The sequence below is a fragment of the Parasteatoda tepidariorum genome, chromosome 5 (genome assembly GCF_043381705.1).
Source record: "Parasteatoda tepidariorum isolate YZ-2023 chromosome 5, CAS_Ptep_4.0, whole genome shotgun sequence".
Classification (NCBI taxonomy): Eukaryota; Metazoa; Arthropoda; class Arachnida; order Araneae; family Theridiidae; genus Parasteatoda; species Parasteatoda tepidariorum.
The window spans coordinates 89,769,502-89,796,568 of record NC_092208.1 but is presented as its reverse complement, the minus strand read 5'-3'; the positions used below and the strand labels follow the sequence as shown (position 1 = coordinate 89,796,568).

The following is a 27,067-nucleotide window of genomic DNA, read 5'->3' as shown; positions in this document are numbered from 1 at the left end:
GTCACTTATTACAGAAAGAATAATATAAGATTGCATTAGTGGTCACAAAAACTAAATTTTTTTATTGTTAACTAAACTACTTTATTGCAAATATCGTGAACTATTTCTTTAAATGTAATGATTAGTAGCTACTTTTGAAATGTAGTCACTATTTAACGACTTTAGGAAACGAATTTTGCTAGAGGATTCAGTTTAAATTCATGTTCAAAGTTAAGTAAAGTTGTATATTGAAAGAAAAAAACTGTAAAAAATTTTATTGGAACAATAAATAAGCCAATTTATTTTCGTAATTTTTTTTTTTTTTCTGTCATCCTTTAACTTGAAACCTTAACCTTTCTTGACAGTGGATATTTTTTCAAATTATTTTTTTCAAAAAATGCTAGAAAATTATCAAATATTATAGATTTTATGTGTTTAAAACTTAAAAATTAAGTATAGTACTTTGAGGACATTGTTATAGCTGTCTATAGACTCGAGTAAAGTCTTCATTATTCAGATTAAAAAATTAGTTGTAGTTGTTGTAGTAAATATACTGCTGAAAAAATGTATGACTGTAGTAGTTTTGTAACTTTTAATGTGTTAGTTACACATACTGGATTTAGTCATGAATAATTTATACCTTAAAAGTTATGCTCTTTGTTACTGGGTTTTGTTTTTCAACCACAATGCCACAAACCATACATTTCTATCTCTTTTATTTGTTTTTAAACTGATCATTTAAATCCTAGATCATTTTTAGGATATCTAATATGAATAGCATATTTATTTATGAAATAAAACAATAAGAAAAAAGCACAAATAAAAGTACAAAAATGGACATAACATAGTTTCAGTTCTGTAAACAGGAACCTTCCTCAATGTCTGAACACAAAATGACACACAGTTAAGCACATATTCATCTTGTTACTTTCTTAAGTGTTCAACACCAAGTTAACCTATCCCTATTTGGATTTTGAGCTATATCAATACATATATACAGGGCCCGGGCTAAGCATTCGCTGCCATGCCAAATGCAATAAACTTGTAAATTTGACGAATAAAATTGTGTTTTGGTGAAAGTATTGATGAATAATTTTTTCCATTTGAAAGAAAAATATATATTTAACTTGATCCTCAAAATGAATTTTTCTAAACAAGTCAGTATTTTGTATTCGATTACAGTAATTTTCGATAGATGCGTCACATAACCAATTTGAATTGGGTCCAAATAATATAAGCCTGACATAAACTACCGTAAAATAGTTTTCTATGGGAAAAAAATTAATCCTAAAATCTTTTTAAGATTTGTATTTGGCGAAGACTTTAAAAAATTGAAGAATATTCTTTTGATATTTGGCTAATTTACTGGCTAATAATTTGAAATCCTATTCACATTTCCTGTATATGTATATATATATAGAATTCAGCACATAATTTAGTTAGAAGTGTAATAAGTATTTGATGGAATTTACGTAAAATTTCTCTTCAGGGTAGACTCCTTTACAAAAAAAGGTATTTCAAAATGAAGAATAATAATCCTAAGATAAAAATTATTCTTTATAATGCATGTAGGCCTCAAGAAACAAAATAATAATGTAATTGTTTATGAATTTTAAAATTAAATACGAAATAAAGGAAACCAACTTGACACTAAAAAGTGAAAGAAAAAATACATTAAAAATAAATTTACTTATTACAGTTAACAAAATTTGCTAAGAAGTAAATATAAAAATAATGAGCCTTTAGCTGTCTATGTATAATGTAATTGGTAAAAATATAATAATTTAAAACTCAATATTGCTATCTATGAAGAAGAAAAAGCACTTTAATAATAATAATAGAATTTCGAAACATGTTAGAAACAACACCCAGAATAAGTAAAGAAGTTTATGAAAAAAGTAATTAAATTTGCTTGATTATTATTTAAAATCATGAAGAAATTAAGAAATTTTTAAAAATCGTATTGATATTAGTAATATTTTCTGGACTTTACATGCAAACAGAAATAAATTATTTTACTAACTTTCTTTCTTTTGTAGGGATGACTGCTTACAAAGCAGAACTTACTTATATGGCTGTTTATAGACCCTTAGATAGAAGGCTGTTTATCATTCATAGCGATAAAGTCTAATTCATTCATTGGGGGTGTCCATTTATAGAACATACTTACTAAAAATATAACTGCTTTTTAAAATTGTCAATTAAAACTTAAAAATTATTTAATAAATGCTACAAATTAATAGTTTCACTAATGAAATAATTTATCCAGCATAAAAAATCATACATCTAAACTATTTTGTCCAGTGGCTTTAAAATAACTTATCATAATTAGTTTTCACCTTAAAAAAGCAAATCAGAGCTAGTACTAGGATCAGAAATAAAAATAAGTTAGTATCCTAAATTGCTTATAATTTTGTTAAAATGTAATTGAAAGACTGAATAAATAATACATAGAGAATGAATAGTTACTAATTAGATATGAGTCTCTTTATTTTGATTTTGCATAAAATTATTTTATACTTTTTGCAGTGGTCTCATAGTTTAGACAAACCTGAAACACAAAGTTTATTTTGTTTGGAATGGTCATCAGATGGAACACAAGTAGCAGGTGCTTGTGGAAATGGACATGTCATCTTTGCTCATGTTGTTGAGAGGTAGAAAAGAAATTGTGTATTCCAGATCTCTAATTGTTTATTTAATTTATTTTTCGTTTGACAAAAATTTCATGTAACTGCAATTTTTTTCTGGAATATTTTTGATAATCAGAAGCAAAATTATAGCTGATTGAGGCATAAAAAATAATATGTATTTGCTTTTTTGAATTATTTTCTTTCTAAAAAGACGAATTTATCCTGAAAGATAATATCTTTATGTTTTTAACTAACATGACAAAGGCAATAGGGTTGGTAAAAGTTATGTATATATATTTTTGAATAATCAAAAATATCATTTTTTTAAAATTCAAATTAATTTTTTTATATTTAAGTCTTTTTTTTTATTTTTAAGTCTTTTTCTTAACAATTATATATCGGATTGTATGCATTAATAATATTTAATATTATTGAACAACTATAAAATATTTAATATTTCTAACTAAAGCTGTTATTATTGTTGCATAATTAATTCTTACAAACAGATCACTGAATTAAAGATTATTAAGAAAATTATTTTTATTTAAGTTCAAAATCCTCATAAATAATAATTTGACTTAGATCAGAAAAAAAAATCATTGTTCTAAATTAATCCTGGTGGAATATGTTAATTTTTCAATATCTAAATATGTGGCCTAGTTACATGTTTACTAAGTTTTAGCAGCTCTTGTATTTAAATGGACAAAGTACTAAAATGGTACAATTTAAATACATATTTATTGGAAATAAAACTTTCTTCTATACGCAATCAAAGCAAAGTTATTATTACATTATTATTTGAATTTTGTCTATTATTTAGATAAAACCTTCATTACTAATGAAATTAGACTTAAAACATAGTCTTAAAAATCTGTATTTATTTATCAACATTTAAAAATATTTTTGACTCTGACTGGGTAAAAATCAAGTATTTCAGAAAGAAAATTAGATTTTTTTAAATTGACTAAATTCAAACTTTGGTTTATTTGCTTTCTAAATTTTTGTTCTCATCTTTAGAAATAAAGTTATGGCTGTTTTTCTTTTATGCTGAACTGGATGCTTTAAATGTTCTTATGCTTTAAACTGAAACTGGAAGCAAACTCCCAAAAATGTTTATTTATAACGCTTATTAGCGCTTTTTAATATGTTTTGATTTTAACCTTTTTTTTATGAACTGTATTTATAATTTTAGTTAAATTATAAATAAAAATAATTCATTTAAATTAATTATAAATTTTTTAAATTTATAACTTAGGATTTTTCGTTTATAATCTTACTGAAAATAAAATTAAAATTTTCTTTAAAGCTGTTTCCAAAACAATTGTGTCCTACCCAGCCGGATTCTTAAATTCTACATACGTATTTAAAAAAGATTAAATGATTTAAATTCATAATTTCTAAGGAGAAAAAAAAGCATGTAAATGTTTCACTTTTTAGGAGGCTGGAGTGGAAACACTTTGAAGCAACTGTGAGAGGAAGGAAAACAATTACTGTACAGAATGTGAGCTTTGATTTAATGGAAAATTTAGACTTCAGGGATAACATCATTAAAGTGTCTTTTGAATACAACCACCTCATTGTTCTCACTTCAACACAGTGTTACATTTACAGGTATTCATTAAGCAACTCTAATACTCAGGTGGACAGTTTACGGCGAATAAATTTAGATTTATATAAAAATGTTTAAAAGAGCCTGATGTCGTGAAATACTTGAAAATTTAAAAGATAAAATGGGCTGGACATCTGGTTAGAATACAAGAAAATCGAAACTGCCGAAAACTATTTCTGGCTAGGCTTATAGGAACTAGACCAAGAGTCAGATCTCGTCCTAGATGGATCGACTTTCTCGAAAAAGACATGAACAAGTATTTACAATTTCATTTAAAACAATTGAAAACTATTTAAATTGTAAATTATCATGTACATTTTGTTTAATTTTAAATAACAAAATACGAAATTTTAAGCCCAATTCGCTGAATAGTTTCTGAGAAGAAATATTGAATTCTATTTCTCAAGCACTAGTTGACTAATTCTGTTAAAATTTTCAGTTTCGTCAGTTTAAGTTTCGACGGTCAGTTTTATTAGGTCTTTCCTATTTACATTTCTAGTTTTATTTCCGTAAAAATAATCATTTTATTGCTTGCTTTAGAAAACGTAATTAAGTATTATTTACTGCTTAATGAAGTTAGATTCAAATTGAAAGTTAATTAAAAAATGCTCTCTTTTTCTTAGCAATTATTCTGAAACTTCTTTTTTTTCTACTTTTTATTTATAGATTGACAATTTTTATCAAGTTAAAAATGAATGAATATTAAATTTAAAACTGTATGTTTTATAAAAAATATGTTGTAACTATCGAAAATTTAATGTCTATAATGAATTTAGAAATATATATTTCTTTTTTATATTTTCACTCTCTAGCACAAAAAATTGGAATACTCCCATAATTTTTGACTTGAAGGAAGGAAATGTTTCTTTAGTAGTTCAAGCTGAAAAGTAAGTTACTTTGTAAGTTTTTATTCCTAACTGGGCATGTGCATGATATGTTTTTGAAAGGTTTCAGCAAAATAGTTTGATATTTTTATATTTTCAATCTCACATTTTCAATATGAAAGGCTAACCTTGAAGCCTAGAGACCTCAAAGTCTGAGCCTTTGCCCCATAATGATTATGCTTAGCGTTTAAATAAGTAAGAAAAGGTAAGCATGCAGTTCCTCATTTAGTTGTTAAATTCGGATAGAAAACTGAAAAAGGTAAATTTTTCGCTGTGACTCTTTTTGGTAATTGAGCTGTGTTCTTCTTCCTTAACATGCAAAGAGCTTTTTCCATTCTGGTAAAAATGCATTTGCAGCTTTGTCCATTTTCGTAAATACACAATTTGAGCTTTGTATATTTTCGCAAAAATGCATTTTGAGGTGCGTCCCTTTTTGTAAATGCGTTTTGAGCTGTGGCCTTTTTCATAAACACACATTCCAGCTATGCCCAGATTTAAAAACTATCCAAAGGGTAGTTTTATTTATGAGTTAGGTAGTTATTTTGTTATGAAAGGGTAGTTATTTTGTTTATGAGGAGCCATTTAAATATTATGCTTGTATGTTTTGGGCAATTTTAGACTCCTTCTGGTAGCTAAAGTAATTTTGTCAGCAAATCACAACAGTCCTTTGTTTATGCTATATCCAATACTCTAGTTATCTAATTTTCCAATTTTAAAATTAAATTCAAGTAAAAGATGTAACTTTGCGCAAAAAAAATCATGCTTCAATTCTTTTTAAAAAATTTTAGTGGAATATTCTTTAGAAATCATTTGTGTTCTCTTTCAGTGGATAAAACTGTCGACTTTTGAAGAAATGTTTTTCCTACTTTTATTTCAAATTTGATGTTTATTTTTTCAAGAAATTTTTTTTCGAGAATTTTTTTTTTCCAATTTTTTTTTTTTTTTTTTTGCACTTGAATTAATTTTTTAAACGTATTGTGATTTTAATGTCTTATATAAGCTTTTCCCATACTTCTCCTCCTTGAAAAATAAGCTCAAACCTTAGGTGCTTACGTAATGTTTGAATGACCTCTGAGTTAGATAATTTAATGATGCAATCATTTTAAGATCTGGGATAAACAATATAATGAAGGCAATGTTAAAATGCTTAACGAAAAAATTTATACATTCTTTAAGAATTTTAACATGTCTTTCATTATATTGTTTTTCCCAAACATAGAAATTTCACAAATATTACAATAAGAAATGAAGTTGAGCAATAGTTATATAGATTACAATTAGAAATGAAATTGAGTTTTGCTTCTATGCATATCTTGTTTAAAAAAATTTAATTCTAAAATTAAAATAAAAAACTTCATAATTTTTCAGGCATTTTCTGTTTGTGGATGGTCAGAGTATGTACATTTATAACTACGATGGTCGCCTAGTGAGCTCTCCCAAGTGGCCGCTCATGCGTACAGACTATCTTAACCAATCCACTGTTAGCTTGAGTAATGATACAGTTGCTGTGAGGAACAAAGGGGATGAGAAAAGTGAGTCTTTGCTTCCATCATTTAGGATAATTTTCTTATGCAAGTATGAGTAGAATATTTGTATTAATGTTTTGTATTTTTTTTCTTTTTAAGTTATTCATATCTTTGATGCTGTGACTGGGAAATATGTACCAGACGGAAAACCCTTTACTCATAAAGTAAATGAGACTTCTTTTTTTTTAATCAAGTCTTCTTTATAATCATTTGCTTATGTGATATTATTGTGTTCACTCTTATAGAGTTTTTAAGCAAAATAATAACGTTAGTTCTGTCTGTAATCTTTTGTATGACTACCCAGTTCAGCAACCTTTCCATTATAATGACTAATGTATAAAATCTAGTTTGCTATTCCAGAAATGCAATGCTATTTTACTGTACAGTGCACAAAAAAATAAATGGACCACACCGAATAACGTATGATCTAACAATTGAATTTTTAGTTTATGACTTTTTTAAAATTAAATTTCTCAGGAAATATTCGACCCATTTCACTTAAATTTTCTATTTTGCCATTTAAAATTACATTCTTTAAAATGGTGTAAACAATTGTATACCTTACAAATCCAAGTTATTTCTACTATTAAAGTAAATGATAAAAAATAATTAATATTTACTAAAAGTTATTTTTTGCACGGAATTATCTTTGGATAAACAAATTTAATAATTCAGTGTAAAATTTTTTTAATTCGCTTAAAAATCTCTCGAGATATAGCGAAATACACAAAAGGTACAATTAACTTTAAATGGTCCAAATTAAGAAGTGCTCTCCTGTTCTAACTATTGGGACCCTATTTCCCAGACTGTGGTCACCCTCTATATGTTAGGGCTCAGAAATCTGAATCCGTACAAAAAAGGCATATTTCGGAGAATGTAAGTTTTTTTTGTCTAATTTAGTAACTTAAAATATTGTCTGCACTTATTATTTATCATATTTGAGATCACCCTCTCAAATCATTAAGATTGAGTGGTAGAACGTGAAGATCCGATCTTTAGATCTAAAGTTACATAGAAGAACCATTAACTTTTTTTGTGCACTGTACGTTAGAACAACCACCATTCTGATATAGGGAACAAAATTCAATCTTATGATTTTAAAAAGGTTTTGAAGAAATTACTCTTCATACTGTTATCCTCTTAGATGTTAATACAAAATGAATATAAAACACCTTTGAATGAAGGAAGGGTGGCGTGTCCTAGATGGTCATAATATATGGTCATTCATAATCACTCTAACTTCATTTTTTTTTAAAAAATCAATAATTATATCAATCTTGATTTTCTTGTTATGAAATTGTATTTTGTTAAATCTCAGTCCCTTTGTGTGCTTCATTTTTGAGTTAAAACATGTAGTTTTTGCAGTTATTTTGAGGCACATGTTATTTATTGAAAATGGCAATGGTTAATGCACTTTTAACCTACTAGGTATTATTTTAAAGAATACTTTTATGCATATCTTAATATAAAAAATAGTTATCTTATTGTAAGTTCTTCTGTTAGTTATATAATTTTTATTAAAGTGAAGCATTGCTTGTTAAAATTTGCTGAAGTATTTTTTTCTTAGCTATGAGTTAATATTTACAGCATTTTTGTCCATTCATGCAGCAATCTCACATTATAATATCACCTGGACTATGAGTGTAGTAAAATTAAGCATCTACTGTATAACAAAATAAAATCAATCTAATTGGAATGAATCTTAACTTGCCATAACAAAATTTAAACATTAACTTTTTGAAGAGTTGCAGTTGGGGATAGACAGAAATACATCAAAGCACAGGGTGTGCTGCAGTATTCTCAAAATTGAAAAAAAAATTGCTTTTTTGGTGTTTGATACTATGCATTGCTGTGAATCATAAAGTGATTTGAATGATTTGTATTTGATAGATTCAGATCAGTTTCAAAACTATTTTAGTTCTTAATTTTTTGGTTCAGTTGTTTTAATCATTCATGAATATTTACTGATTGACTTACAAAACAAAATAATGATCTTCAGGATCAGTGACCCAACTCACTGATTTAGATTTGAATTAATTGACTTACCTGATCTAAAACATTTCTTCCTGATTAGACATCCTGATAAACATTTTTCCATTCAATTGATTTTAAACAAACCGAGATGATTATACCAATCAAGAAATAGCTTTGATGATTCAAATCATGACTAATAACTACAGTAATGAATACTAATTCTTTAACAACACAATATGTGCTAAGGTATTGATTATTTTCTGGAGAAAAAAAATTACATTATCAAGGGCATTACAACTGATATTCGACAAATTTATCGATTTTGCTTTAGAGAATGTTAATTTAATGCAATTTATGCAAAAATTATGCTATACAGATCTATTGTAAGTAGTATGTTAAGAAATTAGAATAAACACCAATACATTGAAAATTCAGGAAATTTATGTTAAAATGCATCATAAAAAAATATGACTATTTTTTTGTTACATTTAGGTCTTTTATTTTTTTTTCTGAGAAAAATCAAATGTTAATGATAGTTCAGAATGTGTAGAAAAAGGTAGTTGTGAGAAATGATATTTATTATTTGTAGATGGAAGTTCTAGAGGTTGCACTAGATCAGTGTGGTCCATCCATCAACAGAAGACTGGCAATTGTTGATAAGAACAGAGATTTGTACCTGTTGAATGTTAGAGCTTTACCCAATGCCTCAAAAAAGATAATGAAGCTTGGTGAGACCCCATATCAGATATTTCAATAATTAGAAGCATAAAATAAATATAAGAAAACAAAATTGTTTTATATATTTCTATTAAGCCATGATGGCTCAGATGATAGAGCGTTCACCTTCCAATGAGGTGATCCGGGTTCTAATCCCAGCCATGGCCGGTCGATCCAAATCCCACATCTGGCTTGCACCAATCACAGTGTTGACATAAAATATCCTCAGTGGTAGACAGATCATGGGTTAGAGGCCCCTTGCCGTCAGGCTAATCGTAGGAGGTTCTCGTGATTTTCCTTTCCATGTAATGCAAATTTGGGTTAGTGTCATCAAAAAGTCCTCCACGAAGGTGAATTTTTCCCTATACTTGAACTAGGAGTTTCCTTGTCATCTGGATTGGGTTCAAAATTACGAGGCTACGGAGTTGAACACGGGTTGTCGTAAACCCACAAAATTGGATCGACTGTTCAATGATGGTTATAAAGTAGAATATATATCTCTATTGGACTGTATTTGCTACTGTATAAGTCAACTTTTTAATCACTTACATTGACTTACACATTGGAAACACGTTTAGTCACAGAGATTTTTTTTTCTGCATAATTTGGCACTTAGCTAAGATGCATACAAAGACAAGAAAATGAACTTAATCATTTCACAATCATGTTAGTTTTTAAGTTAAATTCTTCAACCTCTCTTTTTTTTTTACCGTATGCTTTAGAAATTTCTAAAAAAGGAAAAGTTATTTGGAAAATCCCTTTTGATATTGACTTTTTTACTAATCTTATTGTTTGATTGAGAATGCTACAATCAATGCTTCTAAATAATGAAGTAAGTATTATTCAGAGGAATAAATATTAAATTTTGTTCTTTAAATTTATATAAGAAAATTTCTTTAAGTAAGAACTTTAAATTTTTAGCTAAACTAAAAAAAGACTTTTTTTATACTTCAGACAATTTTTAACCTATATATTTGCCGAAATTGAAGTGCCTTTACGTAAAATAAATTTAACATCTGTTATTATTTAAATTTATGGATTGAAAAATATCGTAAACTTAAGAAAAAAAAGCATTTATATTCAAGTATGTGCATTTAATATCTATGACAAATTTAAAATATTGCCACCATCAGGGCTTAGGTTTTTTTTTAATCTCAAATCAGAAAACCTGATTTTTTTTTTATTTATTAAAATCGACATTTTAAAATTTTTTTAGATGCTTTATGTTATTATATGATACTTTATAATTAGTTAAATTCTATGAATATAATCTTGATTGAATTAGTATAGAAAATAAATCATGAAAGTACAATTTGGAATATATTAATGTTTAAATAGTTTTATATTTTATTTTATAACCGTTGTTGAACAGCCAACCCAATTTTTTGGATTTACATCCTCTAATGTTCAACTCCGTAACCTTGTAATTTTGAGCCCAATCCAGAAGATCCTGGATCAAGTATTGGGAGAAATGTGCCTTCGTGGACTTTTGATGGAAGACTTTTTGGCGGAACTAACCTGCATCTGCCTTGCATGGAAAAAAAACTACGAACACCTCCCATGATTTGCCTGATGGCAAGGGGACTCTAACCCATGATCTGTCCACCACTGATGATATTTTATGTCAGCATTGTTGTCGGTGTAAGCCGGATGCGGAATTAGTATTGACCAGCCATCGCTTGGATTTGAACCCGGTACACACGTTACGATCATTTTATTTTTATATGGAATGAGCTTTTAGATTCTAAATCGTATTTGTAATTTTAAAAATAAAATGTGGTTTGGGAGATTGTTTTTTTTTTTTAATTTAAATTAGTTATTGGTGGGATTTTTATTTTTATCATGTTTTTTTTTCTTTTTTGGGGAAAAACCTATCTTTAACAGCTAGCTGTATAAATTTGTAAAAAATTTTAAAAAATAGCGTTACATTTTTCCTTTGTTTTTATTTGCCTTCTGAAAAATCTGAAAATATCATAAGATTTGTGAAATATCATTTCATAAGTGCAGAAAGTTATTACATACCAAATACTAATGTATTTTTGAACACATTTTAAAACTATGCTATAATATGAATAAACTAATCCATAAGTTTTCAATAGGTACAATGATGCATTCAATTCGATGGAATGATAACTCAAATATGTTGGCTTCCCTTCAGGATGGAAAGTTAATGATCTTCTACTACCCAGCAGTCGTCTTTGCCGATAAGAATTTATTAGCTACAACTCTCATGCAGAAGGATGACAAGTGAGAGGGTTATTCTATTAAGTTTATATGTTATCACTAAAACCGTTAATCTACTCAATACCGAGCTAATCTGTAGATTAATTAGGGTAATCCATTAAGGTGTGAAATCAAGAGTTACACTATTAATCTAGGTAATGTGCTCACGAATGGTCTTCTTATCGTTGAAACTCGTAAGTTTGTTTTTTTCATTCCATCAACTAAACTGTTGATTGTTTAGATATCAAACAATAAATAAAAGACATTACAGTAATTTTCTTTGTTCAGGGTGCATAGCATTTTTAAAAGTGCTTAAAGGGGCTTATTTTTTTAATTTTAAAAGCCCTTAAAAGTACTCTTTTTATTGGTTATTTTTAAAAAATGCTTAATTTTCCCTTTTCCAAAATGAGATATTTTATCTTTACCATGTCGGTTTTTGCCACGAATTATGCAAAATGCGTCACATTGTTCTACTTAACGTTTTCACAATTCAGTCAACCCCAATCCATTTCGGGGTATCGTTGTCCGTAGATTATGAAAGTACCAATCATTTTACACGTTTGATGAAATACTTACGATTCCTCATGTGCATACACTGAGCTGGATTCGGTGGGAAGGATTCTTGCACTCTCATACGTTACTCTGTTGCATTGTGCAAGGTATTCTTAACTTCAGGCTTCATTTTCAGACCTTTGGAATCGAATCGGAAAATCTCTCGCACTTTTACTGATCAAGGTGATCAACTTAATATTGCCAATTTTTTTCCTCTAACAGCAAAGGAAAATTGTATTTTTTTTTAGTTTCATTGTTGGTGAAGTGCCATTGTCTTCATCACTGGCAAGCTAATGGCCTTCTGGCGCTTTTTATTTGTAAATCACTATCATTATCCTTGAACTTAACTTGGGGATCATTCACTAATTACGTATTTTAATGTAAATCCCCAGAACAATAAAAAATTACAAAACTTCATCACCTTAAAATTTTTATCTCCTTTTCATTCACTTAATTTAATAAAGATAAGAATTGATTCAGATTTTTAATTCTAAGATTTCACCATCTACTAATTGCATAAATTGTTTTTATCTTTTATTGTACTTAATTAATTTTTATTAAGTAACAAGCAATAATTTGTTTTATTATTACTTGTTACTTTTTAGTATTGTGTTATTACTTTTAAAATTTTCAGTGCTCTTAAGATGTTTTATGAAAAAACTCAATAATATTTAGCAGCAAGATTTTAAAAAAGTATGAACTGAGGAGCTTTCACTATTTTGAATGCAGCAAAAAATCTTATGTTATTCACATTTGTCATTCCAAAAAAATTTAATTTGTCTCTTATTGGCTTGATTTAAACACACTTGAAATAAAGAAATTCAATTATCTCAAATTTGTTAAATATTATGAGTTTAGGAACCATATAATGATTTACTTTTGGCAGAAATGTTTAGGTTCAATACTCATTATATTTACATTTAAAAATTATTTACATTTTTTTTAATCATTTCTTCAAAAGAAAATACCGAACTAAGTAACAACTTTTTTGAAAAATTTATTAGAGGCCATTCACTAATTTACATTTTGTATAATCAATAATATTAATCTTGTTATAGTCTTATTAACTATGCATTTATAAATAACTTTTTAAATGTGAAAAATACATTCAATAACCTTTTTAAATAATAGTTAAATTAATTATAATTTTGAATTAAATTTCCTTAACCTAATTAAATAAAGTAATTATTAATTTTAAAAATGGAATGAGCCACTCAATATTGAGTATATTGAAAATTGTGTATAATATAATCAAGAAGGAAGGAGTTCTTTGTCAGAAACTAGTTAGTTTATCATGATCACATGAAGTCTTTGAAAAATATTTTGCGAACTCTTTTTTAGTTTTTGAAAACTCTTTTCTTTAATAAATTCAAAGGAATATTATCATAATGTAATTATTTTTGGCTTTCCAATTTTTAACTTCGTTTTTAAGTATTTTTCATTTAATACTAGCTGTGCTAAAAAAAAAATGTGAGGGATTGCTCTTTGATCGGATTGCATTCATAAATGACATATAATTTGTATATTTTGATATAACAGGAAAGATATTATTTAGTTTTAACTTTAAAGTTATCCAATTAATTTGGATACAAACACATTATCTGAATTATTTTCATCAAAATTAATATAAAATATGTTACCAATGAAGACTACGACAAAAAGATTTTTTAATGCCAGACCAGTTGCCACACAAAAAAAAGCAGGCCAAATTTGAGATGCATAAATGGCCTAGAAAAAGACCTTTTGGTCTTAAAAATTAAAAATTGGAAAACGCTAACAGGAAAAAGGTTGGCCTGGAAGAAACTTCTTGAGAAGGCCAAGGCACACCCTGGAATCATTGATGATGATGTTGCTACCAAAATAAATGCGTTGGTTATTAGATGTATGTTCATTTACTTAAAGGCAAGATTTTAAAACTGTATTATAACAAAAATATAAATCGATTTTGAATGATGAAAAAAACATTTCTTTATCGTTATTATTAACTTGTTTTTTTTTTTTTTTAAAGGGATATTAAAATTTTGTAGGTTTTTTGTCTTACAAAGGGGTTTGGTGATCCAAAAAAAGTTCAAAATCTATGATCTACAGTTGCGGAATGTCAGACCCAATTTCCCATATTCCTAAACAGTGAAACCTTTTGAGGAGTCATAATTACCCCTTATCATCTCTCTTCTGATTACAAATAAATTACACATTTTTAAGTTATTAATTGTTGTTTTGCATCAAACTATTTTCAAATTTTTATGTTATAAAGGAAGTCCTGTTTGGGAACTATCATGAAACCATAAGAAGCTACAGAACAAGAACATTAAAAAATAAAAAGCATAAGTATGTGCACAAATAATTCTTCATTGTTATTACCTATTTTCGAATAAATTTCGAAATTAGAATGTACTTTTTATATAGTTTATCTTGACAAGGATAATTTCTTCTAGAAATATAATAGAAATAATATTTTTATCACCACTTAAACCTTTTGTTTGAAGTGTTATAAAATGTATGGTAACACTGGGCAGCTAAGATTCAGAGGCATATTCGACCTAGAAACTGTCAGATTTAATCAAGATATTCAGTCTTTATAATTGTGTACAATTCTTGAGCCATGATGTCTCAGGGGACAGAGCGTTCGTCTTCAATGTGTTAAACCGAGTTCAAACCCCAGCGATGGTTGGTCAATACGAATTCCGCACCTGGCTCACACCGACCATGGTGCTGACATAACATATTCTCAGTGATAGATGGATTATGGGCTAGAGTCTCCTTGCCATCAGGCTAACCGTGGGAAGTTTTCGTGATTTTCCTCTCCGTGTAACGCAAATGTGGGTTAGTTCCATCGAAAAGTCCTCCACGAAAGTAAATGTCTCCCAATGCTTGATCCAGTGGATCCCTCATGTTCTGGAATGGGTTCAAAGTTACAAGGCTACGAAGTTGAACGTTAGTAGTCGCACAAAAAGTAGGTCGGCTGTTCAATGTCAGATATAAACTGCTGTTTGTAGAAAATGCAACACCATGAAAGAATCATCAGAATCAAATGAAATTTAATGCAGAAACGACTTGTACTGATACAAATAAATGATGAAATTTTCAAAACAAAAGAAACAAATTAAGCGTCCGAAATCAGTATTTGGTGCAGCCACCACGCGCNTCATATATATATATAACGTCGTTGCCGAGTGGAAGGATTAAAACAGGTCTTAGACAGGGAAGGAGGATACAAAATTAATTTATTAATTATTAGACATGGAACGTTTATCAAAGAGTGGTAACGATAAGTTGTGCTCCTCATTATAAGTTAGGGAAAATCTTGCAAAGTACATTTTAGGAAATAAGGGAAATCTTAATAATTATAATTGGTTTATTAAACAGATCGCGCGATTCCCACAAAAAGCAAAGGAGGAAAATGTCTTACTTTTAATTAATACATACTTGAGCCAAAAATAAATTAGTCAAAATAGAAGGACAGGATGTGAATTTAAAAGTGTGAGAAATAATTTCGTTTTGAAAAAAAGTTAAGAAAAGGATATTTAGAAAAGGAATAACATAAAAAGATTAATTGAAGCTTTTTATGTTACATATCTATATATTATTCCTGATAAATGATAAATATACTACTTTTATAAAAGATTTTTTTTCTAGAAAAAGACAATTTGTGTGTGATTTTTATAAGGCAACATTCTAAATGAAGTACTTGTTGTTGTTGTAGTGATTTTGGAAAGAATCCCCAAATAATGAGCTTTGTGGGAAATCACGTGAACATCAGGAGAGCGGATGGATCCATCCTGTCTTCTGCTACTTCACCCTACCCTTCTGTCCTTCATGGTTATGTCGCCTCCAATAGATGGGATGATGCTGTCAGGCTTTGTCGATACATAAAAGTAAGTCTTGCAACATTAAAGGTTTTTTTACATGTCTCCCAATAGTATAATCTTTGTTAATAATGAGTCAATGTTCAAAATTCGATGAAAATCTCGCTGCTCCAATTTTTTTTTCCAGCAAAATTAACTAATTTTATTGTTTTTATTTTACTGATCAAAGATATTGACATCATTAGAACACTTAAAATAATTTCATTAAAAAAAATTTAAAAATTGAGTGATGTTTATGTTACTGTGAATGACCAAGATTGATGATTTTTGAGTTCCACCAATGAATGCTGACAATCACGTAGTAGGTTTGGTAAGTGTCCAAAATATATACTAGGTCTAGTTAAGTGCCACTGCCCGGTATGCCCTACACTAATGTTTTTTTAACGTCAAGTGCCACTGTCCGGTATATATTTAACCAGTACTCTGAGCACTGATGTTTCTCCTAATCTATTCTTAGTAGATATAAAAACAGCGAATAAGTGTAATAATAGCAACAAATAAATTAATATAAAATTGGATATAGCAAATATTTCGGACATTCACCAAAGCGACTATGTCATTGTGGACAGTCACCGTTGAAAGTCGATATTCTTTTGATTTCGATCATTCACGGTAACATATATAATAAAAGATCTAAGTAATACAATTTTTTACCTCCACTAACTTATATTTCTGAAGCTGTATATCCCTAAACTAACCAAAATTGATAAATTTGTTGATTTTTAATTCTAATGCTCCTGATAATTTCATTTTTTTTGTTAATGAAAATACTTAAGTGCATATTTTTGTGTTTTAAGCTGTTTATATTTAAAAATTATGTTAAAGAATAATCTTTTCGAGATATATATTGCCATGTTCAGTAGGTAAATTTAATGATATGTGTGATCTATATTTCACAATGTTCTACGTAATGCAAAACCTCACATTTCAAGATTTGTCTTCTATAGATTTTCTAATGATCGTTTTGCATAGTTACTACATAGTTTTGTTAACGAAGTTAAGAGAAAGGGGGAAATTTCCTTAGAATATGAGGTGTATTTCTCAATTTATATTTCAAGCCGATGAGAATCTGACAGTTTGTAGAAGTATAAAAAAAGTTTGTATTTTCATTTCATAGAATATCGATGTAATTTAAATATGCTAATGTGATTAACTCTAATGTTAGATGTAATTGAAATACAACCTGTTTCTATTTGTTTGTTTTTATTTTATTTGTGTTGAAACTTCCAAAGACTCTGAACTTTGGATCATTGTATAACTTAGCAAAGGAGATTTTTCTTCAATACCGTTATGAAAAAGCATCCACGATTATTGTGTTCTCAATTCTTAATTATATCTTGTCGATGAAATACAGGAAAATAAAATTAGTTAGAGCGTCATTTTTCATAAAAAGATTATGAAATTAAAATTTGCGACAGCAATGTCATCAAGTTTTCAACAAATTTTAGCCAAATTTAGCTCATTAAATAACTATTACATAAATCGATTTGTGGCTGTCAATAAATAATTTAATTAAATCAATTTAACAAAAACTGTATTTGCTGAAAAGAGTTTTTTTTTTAACTTCAAATTTAAATTTTGAAATGGTTTTAAATTTCATTTATCAAACAAGATTAAAATGTGCATATTTATGTATTTTTAGGAAAAATGAAATAAAATGTGAAAATGCAAGGTGACGTTATTAGATCAAAATCTAAAGTATTTGACATAATTTTGAATTCCAGGATGAAACGTTGTGGGCTTGTTTGGCTGGTATGTCCCTCTCATCAAAAGATCTAAAAACAGCAGAAATTGCTTATGCAGCTATAAAAGAGGTATTGCTTATTTATAATTATTAATCAACAAGATTGATTTTTTTAATTAAAAAAAATAATTGATTTGTCAAAATATTTTATATATATATATATATATATATTATTGCTTATTGTTTGAGAATATTTCAAATGGAAATCTGGCATGTAGCGGAAAGCATTATTTAATAATTTTTCTAGTCAACTGTATAATCAGTGCATTTATTTCATTTTTTACTTAGAAAAAGACTAAAAACCTACTGAACAAAAAATTTATTACAAAAAGATAAATGTATTGTACATTTACAATTAACATTTATTGAAAGAAAACTTTCATATTTTGTAAAAGGATATGTGGACAACATGTACAATGACTGCTTAAATTGGCAATCATCCTATGTATGATATATGAGCTTGATATAAAAGCTTGATATAGTTTACTAAACATCTTAAGGCCATCAAAGGAGAGTGATTATTAAATATGTTAGACATTTTTGTAGTGATCTGAATTGAGTTTAATGGAGCCTCCTAAAAAGCCATTGATGCTCAATAGGGCTATTCAATCTATCATCTCCACAAAATTAACACTCAGGTAATTGTGAACAGGTGTTTTGAAATGAGTTATTGAATTGTAATACTATGAATGGCTGATACATCAGAGAGCTAGTATCAATACTGCCCTCTACCCATGGAATTAACAGTTAAATCGAGCCACCAATACTCAACAGCAGGACAAATTATTGTTGGTTGCCATTTAAAGATGTATGGTGCAGATTTTCGTCAGGAAACGTTGTTCAAAAATGTTACAATTAAATGTCTTTTTGTTCCAATTTATTATTTTTTTTGTATTCTTTCATTAATGCATCGTTTCCAGCCACACTTCGCTGTACAAAGAAATGTCTGTTTTTGTAAGTTGTAACTCTACTAAGGTTTTTCTCGACAATGTAGACTCACTCTGTATCAAAAGCGTATGTTTTAACGAAAGAAAGGCTCCAGCATGTTGGCAGGGCGGTATGTCCCCTGTTTAAATGCCTTTTTTACGTATCTTAAGATTTCATTTTGCTTGTATTTAAATTCTCACATTTTTATTTATATTGTTTAATTACTGTTTCTTATAAGTGTGTGTAGGGAAAGTTCAGTTTTCAGAAGTAGCACACTGCATGTGGTAAAACTATTGTAATTGCTACTGAGCTACTTTTTTTTCTGAAAAAGCAGTGTAGTGAGCCATGCAATGTAAGAAAACAAACATTAGTTTGTTGCCATTTCTAGCAACTACTTCTAATGTTAGTGTAGAGAAAAAAGGTTTGACTGTAACGAATTTTCAAATCTAATGGGTCTGGATCAATGGGCGAATGAGAATGCTTTTGTGGCCATGTGTTATACATATTGCTGATATTTAAACTAGCCATTATGAATAACAACTTATTCTACGCCTTCAAATGTGAATGTACGCTCATGAAACATTTCAATGGAAGGGAACATATTTTCTCTAATTTTTTATGCGCTTTATTTCTTAGAGGAAATAATAGAGCATTAAACACTCGCAGAGGTGAAAATATTTGATAATTTCCTAAATTAAATATTCGCTTGTCAAGAAAGGCACGAAAAGTTGAAGGTGAATAGAACAAATTCGTCAAAAAATAATTTAGAATAACAAACTGGCTTATGTAAACATGAATAAATATGTCTTAATTTCTCATTTTTAAATAATTCAATTTTTTATTCAAAATTAATTTGAACATGAGTGTAAATTAAGTTCTTCAGCTAAGTTAGTCTTCTGAAAGTAGTAGTAACTGCACTTTAAAAGTAGTTTGTAGTCACTACATCGAAGAAAAAGTAGTTGTAGCTGTAGTTAACTACATTTGTAATGAGGTGGTTGCAGCTAACTACAAAAAATAATGAAGTTTGTCTGACCTCTGGAAAATGTTTGAGTACAGTGAAACTACTGTGATGTGGTGTTTAGTATGTCTACTTAAAGAAAGATTTTTCGTTAAGTTATTAATCGTTTTTTGTATCAAGTTAGTGTACAATATATAAAATTAACATATAGGTTGTCATGTACATTGCACAAAATAAAATTCAGACCACCCTGAATAACTTTTAATCTAATGATCGAATCTTCAAATCTTAGGACGCAATCTTAATGTCTCGAGGGGATGACTTCAAATATGCTAATTAATAAGTGCAGATGATATTTTAAGTTATGAAATCAGACACAAAAACGTACTTTCTCTTAATAAACATAACTTTTTTGTTGTTGATGGATTTGGATTTCTGAGAGGTAGAAGCAATCTAGGAAATAGGGTCCCAATAGTTCTATCCAAAGCCCCTTAATGTTAGTTCTACTTTTTATGTATTTTGCCATATCTTAATAAAGTTTGAAGTGAACTGAAAAAACTATGCACACATTTGTAAAATTCGTTTTACCAAAGGTAAAAATAAATACAAAAAATAAATAAGTATTTATTATTTTATTTAATAAAAGTCGATAAAATTTTAAATTGTAGAGTATAAAAATTTTTATACCATTTTAAAGTATTTAATTTTACACGGTGATATTCAAAATTTGAGTTCCCGAGATATCAAATTTTAAAAATACTACTTTTTCAATCTTTAATTTCTCAGAAACTATTCGACCGATTTTGCTCCAATTTTGCATTATACCGTGTAAAATTATATTCTTCAAAATGATGCAAAAAAATTGTACTCCTTACATTTCAAAATTTTTTCGATCATTATCAAAAAAATTATTAAAAAAATAATAAATATTTACTGAAAGTTATTTTTTATATATAATTATCTTTGGATAAACGAATTTTATAATTGTGTGCACGAATTTTTTAATTCGTTCAAAATGTCTCGAGGTATAGCAAAATTCGTAAAAAATAAAATTAACATTAAGCGATCCGAAGTTTGGATCACTCTCCTGATCTAACTACTTCCACGATTGCGGCTACTCCCTATATTTTGGGGGTCAGAAATCCAAATCCGTTGAAAGAAATATGTGTTTATTCAGAGAAAGTACATTTTGTGTCTGATTTCCTAACTTAAAATATCATCTGCTCTCATTAATTAGCTTATTTGAGGTACCCCTCGAATCATTAAGATTGAGTCCTAGAACGTAAAGATAGATCCAGTCATTTGATCAAAAGTTATTTCTGGTGGTTCATTCTTTATTTTGCTCACTGTACGTTAATAGTCTTTCCAAACGATCCATTTCGATTAGCCTAATAATACACTAAAACTATATTATCAACTCAGGGCAATCCTAATGCATAACATAAAATTACGGAAAAAAATTTATGCAGTTTTTTTTTGTGCCAGTTAGCTTAGAATCCCATTTAGTGATACTCTTAGACAAATTTGACTTATTACAGCAATCAACATACAAGATAGATTGGTGATCAGGTTACAAGGGTTTAGCTCCCTACTAGTATGTAGAAATATTTTGGTTCTGGGTAGGCAAGTGGTCGATTTGCAAGAGTGGTTGAAAAAGTAACCTGATTTACGCTTTCTTATGCTGTGAAGCCTAACAAGTTTCAGTGCATAAGAAAGTGTAAATCTGGCTCATGAGGTTCTTCTGTTCTTTTCAGTCAGACAAAGTGGAGTGTATTCAGTACATCAAAAAACTGCCACTGAAAGATCTACAGACATCAGAGATGGCTCTCCTGAATGGGAATGTGAGAGAGGCAGAGTCTGTGCTGCTGGGAGGAGGCCTCTCATTCAGAGCCATCATGCTCAACCTTCGCCTATACAGGTGGGATAGGTAGGCTCATTTCACGGACATTTATTTCCAGAACTGGTCTTCTGATAACATTATGTGAATAACATCTGTCTGTTGTAAAATTATTTTTTATCTTTCAACAGCACAAATAGCTGAGCTGTAAAATTATAGTGGGTTGTAGGTAGGACTTGGCGATAAATCGATGTATCGCGAAAATATCGCGTATATCGGCAGGCAGACTAATAATGACTTTCGTTTCAGACAATGCATCAGAAATCTGATTTAAGCCGCCGATATAAGACGACGCTCGCCATTTAACATGCTATGATCCTAACCCAGAAAGCATGTAACCTTACGACAACATTGAGTCGGAATTTTCTTTTTATTGTCGCGAAAATTTTTGTACTAAGGGGCCGTTCAAAAAGTACGTACATCCCGAAGGGAGGGATTTGCTATTTTGTACGGTTTTGTACGATGGGGAGGGGGGGGAGATATTATACAAAGTGCGTACATTATAAGCATACATCAAATTTAAATTTTACTTTTTCCTACACATGTATTATATATATGTTTGTTCTTGTATTTTTTTTTCACACGGCGACCACTTGTTAGAATGAGTAAATCAGTTCTCAAAAACTAGTACTTTTGGTTATCCTATCCGAAACCAGGAAAACGAAGATGATGCAGAGTGGATCGAAGATGATCTCGTTGATGAAGAAAATCTAAATTTTTCATCAGTCGCAGACAAGAGTAACATTGAATTGGTGTCTCTCGAGAAGCATTTGGAATGTTCTTGGGAAAATACTGTAGATTAATTGTATTGCTTGTAGGAAATTATTATGTTGATCAGATAAGATTGTTTTATTTATTGATTCAAAGATAAAGTTGGGTGTTTTTGTTTAAATAATTTAAATGAATAAGTTATTTTAAATAAATATTTAATTTTATTTAAAGCATGATTATTTTAATTTTTATGAAAAACGGGGGTAGACTTATAAAATGTACGTACTCTAAGGGGGGGGGGAGTAAGACCTTCTGTACGGTAATGTACGCAGGGGGGAGGGGGTTAAAATTTCTCCATTTTTGTGTACATACTTTTTGAACGGCCCTAAAAACCTTTTTTCAAAAAAGCAAAAAATTTGCAGTTTTAAATCCTTCATCCTAAAAGGATTACAAATAATTTTTAGTTCCATAATGACTTAGGTTCTTAATGACGTTTTAGCTGACGACACGCTAGCGATAGGATCAAATTGCATTGTTCTTTAAAATTTCATAACAAGGTGGATTTTAGCTGAGCATACAAAACGTATAATTAAACGGGCGAAAAGTAACCTTATAATTACCTAGATTAAAGATTATTTTCACATCGAGACTAGCTTTATTAAAGGATTTTTCCATGCTTGAAAATGCTGACTCAACCTCGATTAAAGGTTTTCATATAGAAGGTTTCTTTCCAAGGTTTTGGATTGGGGTAGTGTGCGTAGAATAGATCAGATTGTCACAGATCTTGTTTTAAGGTTAGAAGGTTTACACGTAAACCGTATCACAAACCTTTTCAGGTTTACATTAAAAGGTTTTTGTTGAGTGAAAATAAACCTTATTTTGCTATCTGGGTTGCCTACTCTTAAAATAAAGCTTATATTTGTTTTTACTTTAAAACATGGCTCTTGAGTCGGCCCATTTTTATTATTTTGATTGAAAAAGTTAAGCAATTCTATGGATGTTATCGAAGTAATTTTTAAATCAATCATTTCTTTCAGTCTTAAATACTATGCTTTTACGCAGTTTTACTTGGAATTGTTGTGTACTTATTACTATGTTTTGAAGTAATTGAATCATTTTATTGATTTGTTATGGGAACTTAAAGGACTTTGCGATTCAAACAGATTAACCGTGCACCAGTCACCATTTAAAGATAAATCTTTGAAATGAATAGCCACCTGTAATAAGTTTATTGTTAACATAGTAAAAATATTTTTTATCCTTTTTTCATGAATATCATTTTTTTACTTATGACTTACAGTTTTATTGTTATTCAGAGCTTTAGAGCTTGCTGCTAAGAATGGAAATCATGTTGATACAGTCTTGGCATTTAGACAAAAGTATTTAGAGACCTTAGACATGCCTGAAGATAAATCAAATTTCTTACAATTAATGAAAGAAGTAAGTTCTTCATTATTTTCTCACCATCTTAAAATTCTTAGTAAAAAGAAAATTATTTTTGTTGAAAAGATTCTTAATAATTTTACCAATAGGTTTAATGATAAATATCATCAAACAATGTCACCAATAGGTGTAGATGAAATTGTGTACTATTTTATGAATGTTTTGTTATTAGCACTAAAGCACAGAGAGCTCAAAACTGGGACATATGTTTCATGACAATTTATGTATTTTTTAATTAATTAAGATTTTAATTTTTTAGCAAGTTTAGTTTGCAAAATAAAATCATTTGTCATTTAACCCTTTAACAAGCGTTAATGGCAAGATTTTTAAAAGCTTCTTATTAATATCGAGTTTAATAATATAAAGAAAAACAAAATATTTTGTACAAACATGGGAAATATTATATTTTTATGGCATAAATGTAAAAGCAAGTTTTCTTTAACTTTGACTCTTCAACTGAGGATGGAAAACTTTAAACTTTTTCCATGGGATATTAAAGCATTTCTATAGCATATTTATTATTATATTTTTATATCATATTTCATATTTATTATATTTTTATTTTAGCATTTTTATTATAAGCATTTAAAATTTGGACGAAATCGGTCGAATAGTTCCCGAGAAATCGAGCTTTGAAAAAGTCATATTTTTAAAATTTGATTTATCGGGAACTATTTAACCGATTTCGCTCAAATTGTTTACTTTGCCATGTAAAATTACATTCTTTAAAATGAAGCAAAAATTTTATACCTTTCAATTCAAAAATTTTTAGGCCATTCATGATTAAAGTAATAAAAAATAATAAATGTTTACTAAAAGTTATTTTTTGCACGGAATTATCTTTGGATAAAGGAATTTTATAATTTAGTGTAAAATTTTTTAATTCACTTAATAAGCTCTCGAGATATAGCGAAATACGCAAAAAGTAAAATTAACATTAAATTGTCCAAACTTTGGAGAGCTCTCTTGTTCTAACTATTGGAACAATATTTCCCAGATTGCGGTTACCCCCTATATTTTAGGAGTCAAAAAATCGAATCTGTCGAAAAAAGGCATATTTCAAAGCAAGTATGTTTTTTTGTCTGATTTCGCAACTTGAAATATCGTCTGCACTTATGAATTAGCATATTTGAGATCACCCTCTCAACCCATTAAGATTGAATCCTAGAACCTAAAAATCATAAAATCAAAAGTTATTCAGGGTAGATCGTTTTTTTTTCTTGCGCTCTGAACATCTGTAATTATCAAAAGCCTTGCTGCAGAATATAATATTTTGCTCCTGGAGTTAGTACCTTAAAGTATTTTGTCCTTCTCATGCATTAATTATTTTGCAGAGCCTTTGATCAATTGTGCATATTTCAGGCAGTATACGAACTAATCAAAATGAAATTATCGTAGACACTATATTTGTACTTGTCAAATGTTTTTCTAAAATTAAACTACTGCTCAAATTGTTAACAATTATATACAAAATTCTCTAGCGTTACCATTCTGTAAATCCTGATTTTTAACTTCAAAATGAATGATTTTGCGAGCAATTGGTGTGCAACCGAATGTGTAATTTTTGAATGTATTAAATTTACAGTGATGTCTTTCATATATCTTTCATGCTCAGTGATTGGAAGTAGCGCTATTTACAAGTAGTGAAACTACTAGATAAAAGAGAACTAAATAAAAGAGCATTAAACAGAAGGAATTTGTTCATTGAAGATCAAATGAACAAATTCGAAAGAAATGTTTTGGAATAACAAACTGGCTCTTGTAAACATGAATAAATATTTCTAATTCCCTTACAATTAACTAAAGTTTGTCTCCTTAAAGTAGTTACTACAATTCCAAAGTAGTTTCTAATAACTACATTTAGAAAAATAGTTGTAGTTACCTATATTTGTAACAAAATAGTTGTAATAAGCTACAAGAATAATGTAGTTTTTCCGACTACTGTTCGTGTTAACTTTATATATTCTATCTATTCTAACTTGTGCATATTTTAAAAATATTGATGAGACTGAATGAAAAGGTTGATTGTTTAGGTTGAAGTGAAGTGGGATGCGGTGAATGAAAAAATTGAAGAAGAATACAAAAAGGAAAAAAATATGACTCCCTCAGATCCTGCGGCGCGTCGAAGGTAAGTTGTTCTTTTTACTTTTATTTCCTGAACTTCTCTACTCTGCATTTATTTTTAAACAGAAGAAAAAATTTCATATCTGAAAAATATTTTCAAATGAACATTTTTATCGAAATTATATCCTTTTTTTATCAGTTGTAAAGTTTAATAGTTTCATTGTGTTTGATAAAAAAAAAATTTGTCAATTAGATTTTTTACTGCTAAATCTTTTTTTTTAAATTAAAAAAAAATTCAAAGGACTTTGTATAGAATATTTTATGTTTTGTGCATTGGATTCCTTATTATTATGTTATAGAATCTACTCATTTTATTGTGATATCATAAAATCTATTGCTTTTAAGAATTCGATTGAAAGTTTGTGAAGTTTTGTGTAAAGAAAATTAATAAAATCTCCTCTTCTTAACATGCTCGATGGAAGAGGGACTATTTATATGCTTATTTTTAATGTAGAAATACGCATATAATTTTCAATTAGAGCTAAGATCTTGTATAAATAAAATCTTATTGTTGTTTTAAGATGGTTTGCTTTTTAAAATAATTATTTTTCTACTTCTTAACAGGAACTTTAAATAAAGTACTATTATTTCATTTTTCATTATTTCAAATGGAAATACTTAGTTGAATAAGTAAAAAATAAACATAGCAACATTTTTATTCTAATTAAATGTAGAGGCATGCCATTGATTGATTGAAAATGGAATATCTTTTAAGTGAAAGTGAATTAAATGAATAAATAAGCCTATTTCAATTCACCAAATACAAGAATGATATAATTGAATATCTGTGCACGCAGATAGTTACATTTTATTCAAAAAAATGTATTGATATAGTATAAAAATATTTTTTAAAAATTTTTAAATTGACATTGACTAATATTCTATACAATATAGTTGCTTTGTTGTTTAATGATATGTATTCATATTATATTTTATAGGACATCACTGATGCTTTGAGTCACCTTACTGGAAATAAATATATTTTTTACGACTTGTGCAATATTTTTGAAAATATATTACAAAATCATTGTTTGCTTAAATAACATTATGTATCATGACTAATAAAATATCCTTTTGTTTTCTTGTTGCTTTCAAATTATATCAATATTATGCTTATCACGTGTGAAATTTATTTCTTTATATATTCTTTTTCAATTCAAGAATTAATATATGAAATCTTGTCTTAATGTATAAAATATTTTTTAATTCAAGAAGAAATATAAGAAGAAGAAAATCTTTCATTTTCTTTTTGTATGGTAAACTTAAAAAAAACTTAGCCATTTTTTGAAAAATGGTTTTTGTC

At 28.4% G+C, this 27,067-nt stretch overlaps 1 protein-coding gene across 1 annotated transcript in view; it reads left to right on the top strand.

Annotated features, from left to right (window-relative positions):
• The window catches only part of LOC107449296 (intraflagellar transport protein Oseg5), a 36,172-nt gene extending 9,327 nt beyond the window's left edge, over positions 1 to 26,845 (top strand). Inside the window, exons 8-20 of the mRNA XM_043047090.2 lie at positions 2,509 to 2,633; positions 4,047 to 4,220; positions 5,031 to 5,105; positions 6,471 to 6,634; positions 6,728 to 6,792; positions 9,192 to 9,330; positions 11,419 to 11,566; positions 15,798 to 15,969; positions 17,685 to 17,774; positions 21,344 to 21,516; positions 23,514 to 23,637; positions 25,674 to 25,768; positions 26,703 to 26,845. Coding sequence (XP_042903024.1) covers positions 2,509 to 2,633; positions 4,047 to 4,220; positions 5,031 to 5,105; positions 6,471 to 6,634; positions 6,728 to 6,792; positions 9,192 to 9,330; positions 11,419 to 11,566; positions 15,798 to 15,969; positions 17,685 to 17,774; positions 21,344 to 21,516; positions 23,514 to 23,637; positions 25,674 to 25,768; positions 26,703 to 26,721 — 1,563 coding nt within the window. The 3' untranslated portion in view covers positions 26,722 to 26,845. The remainder of the gene's footprint in view (positions 1 to 2,508; positions 2,634 to 4,046; positions 4,221 to 5,030; positions 5,106 to 6,470; positions 6,635 to 6,727; positions 6,793 to 9,191; positions 9,331 to 11,418; positions 11,567 to 15,797; positions 15,970 to 17,684; positions 17,775 to 21,343; positions 21,517 to 23,513; positions 23,638 to 25,673; positions 25,769 to 26,702) is intronic.
• The last annotated feature ends 222 nt before the right edge of the window (positions 26,846 to 27,067 follow it).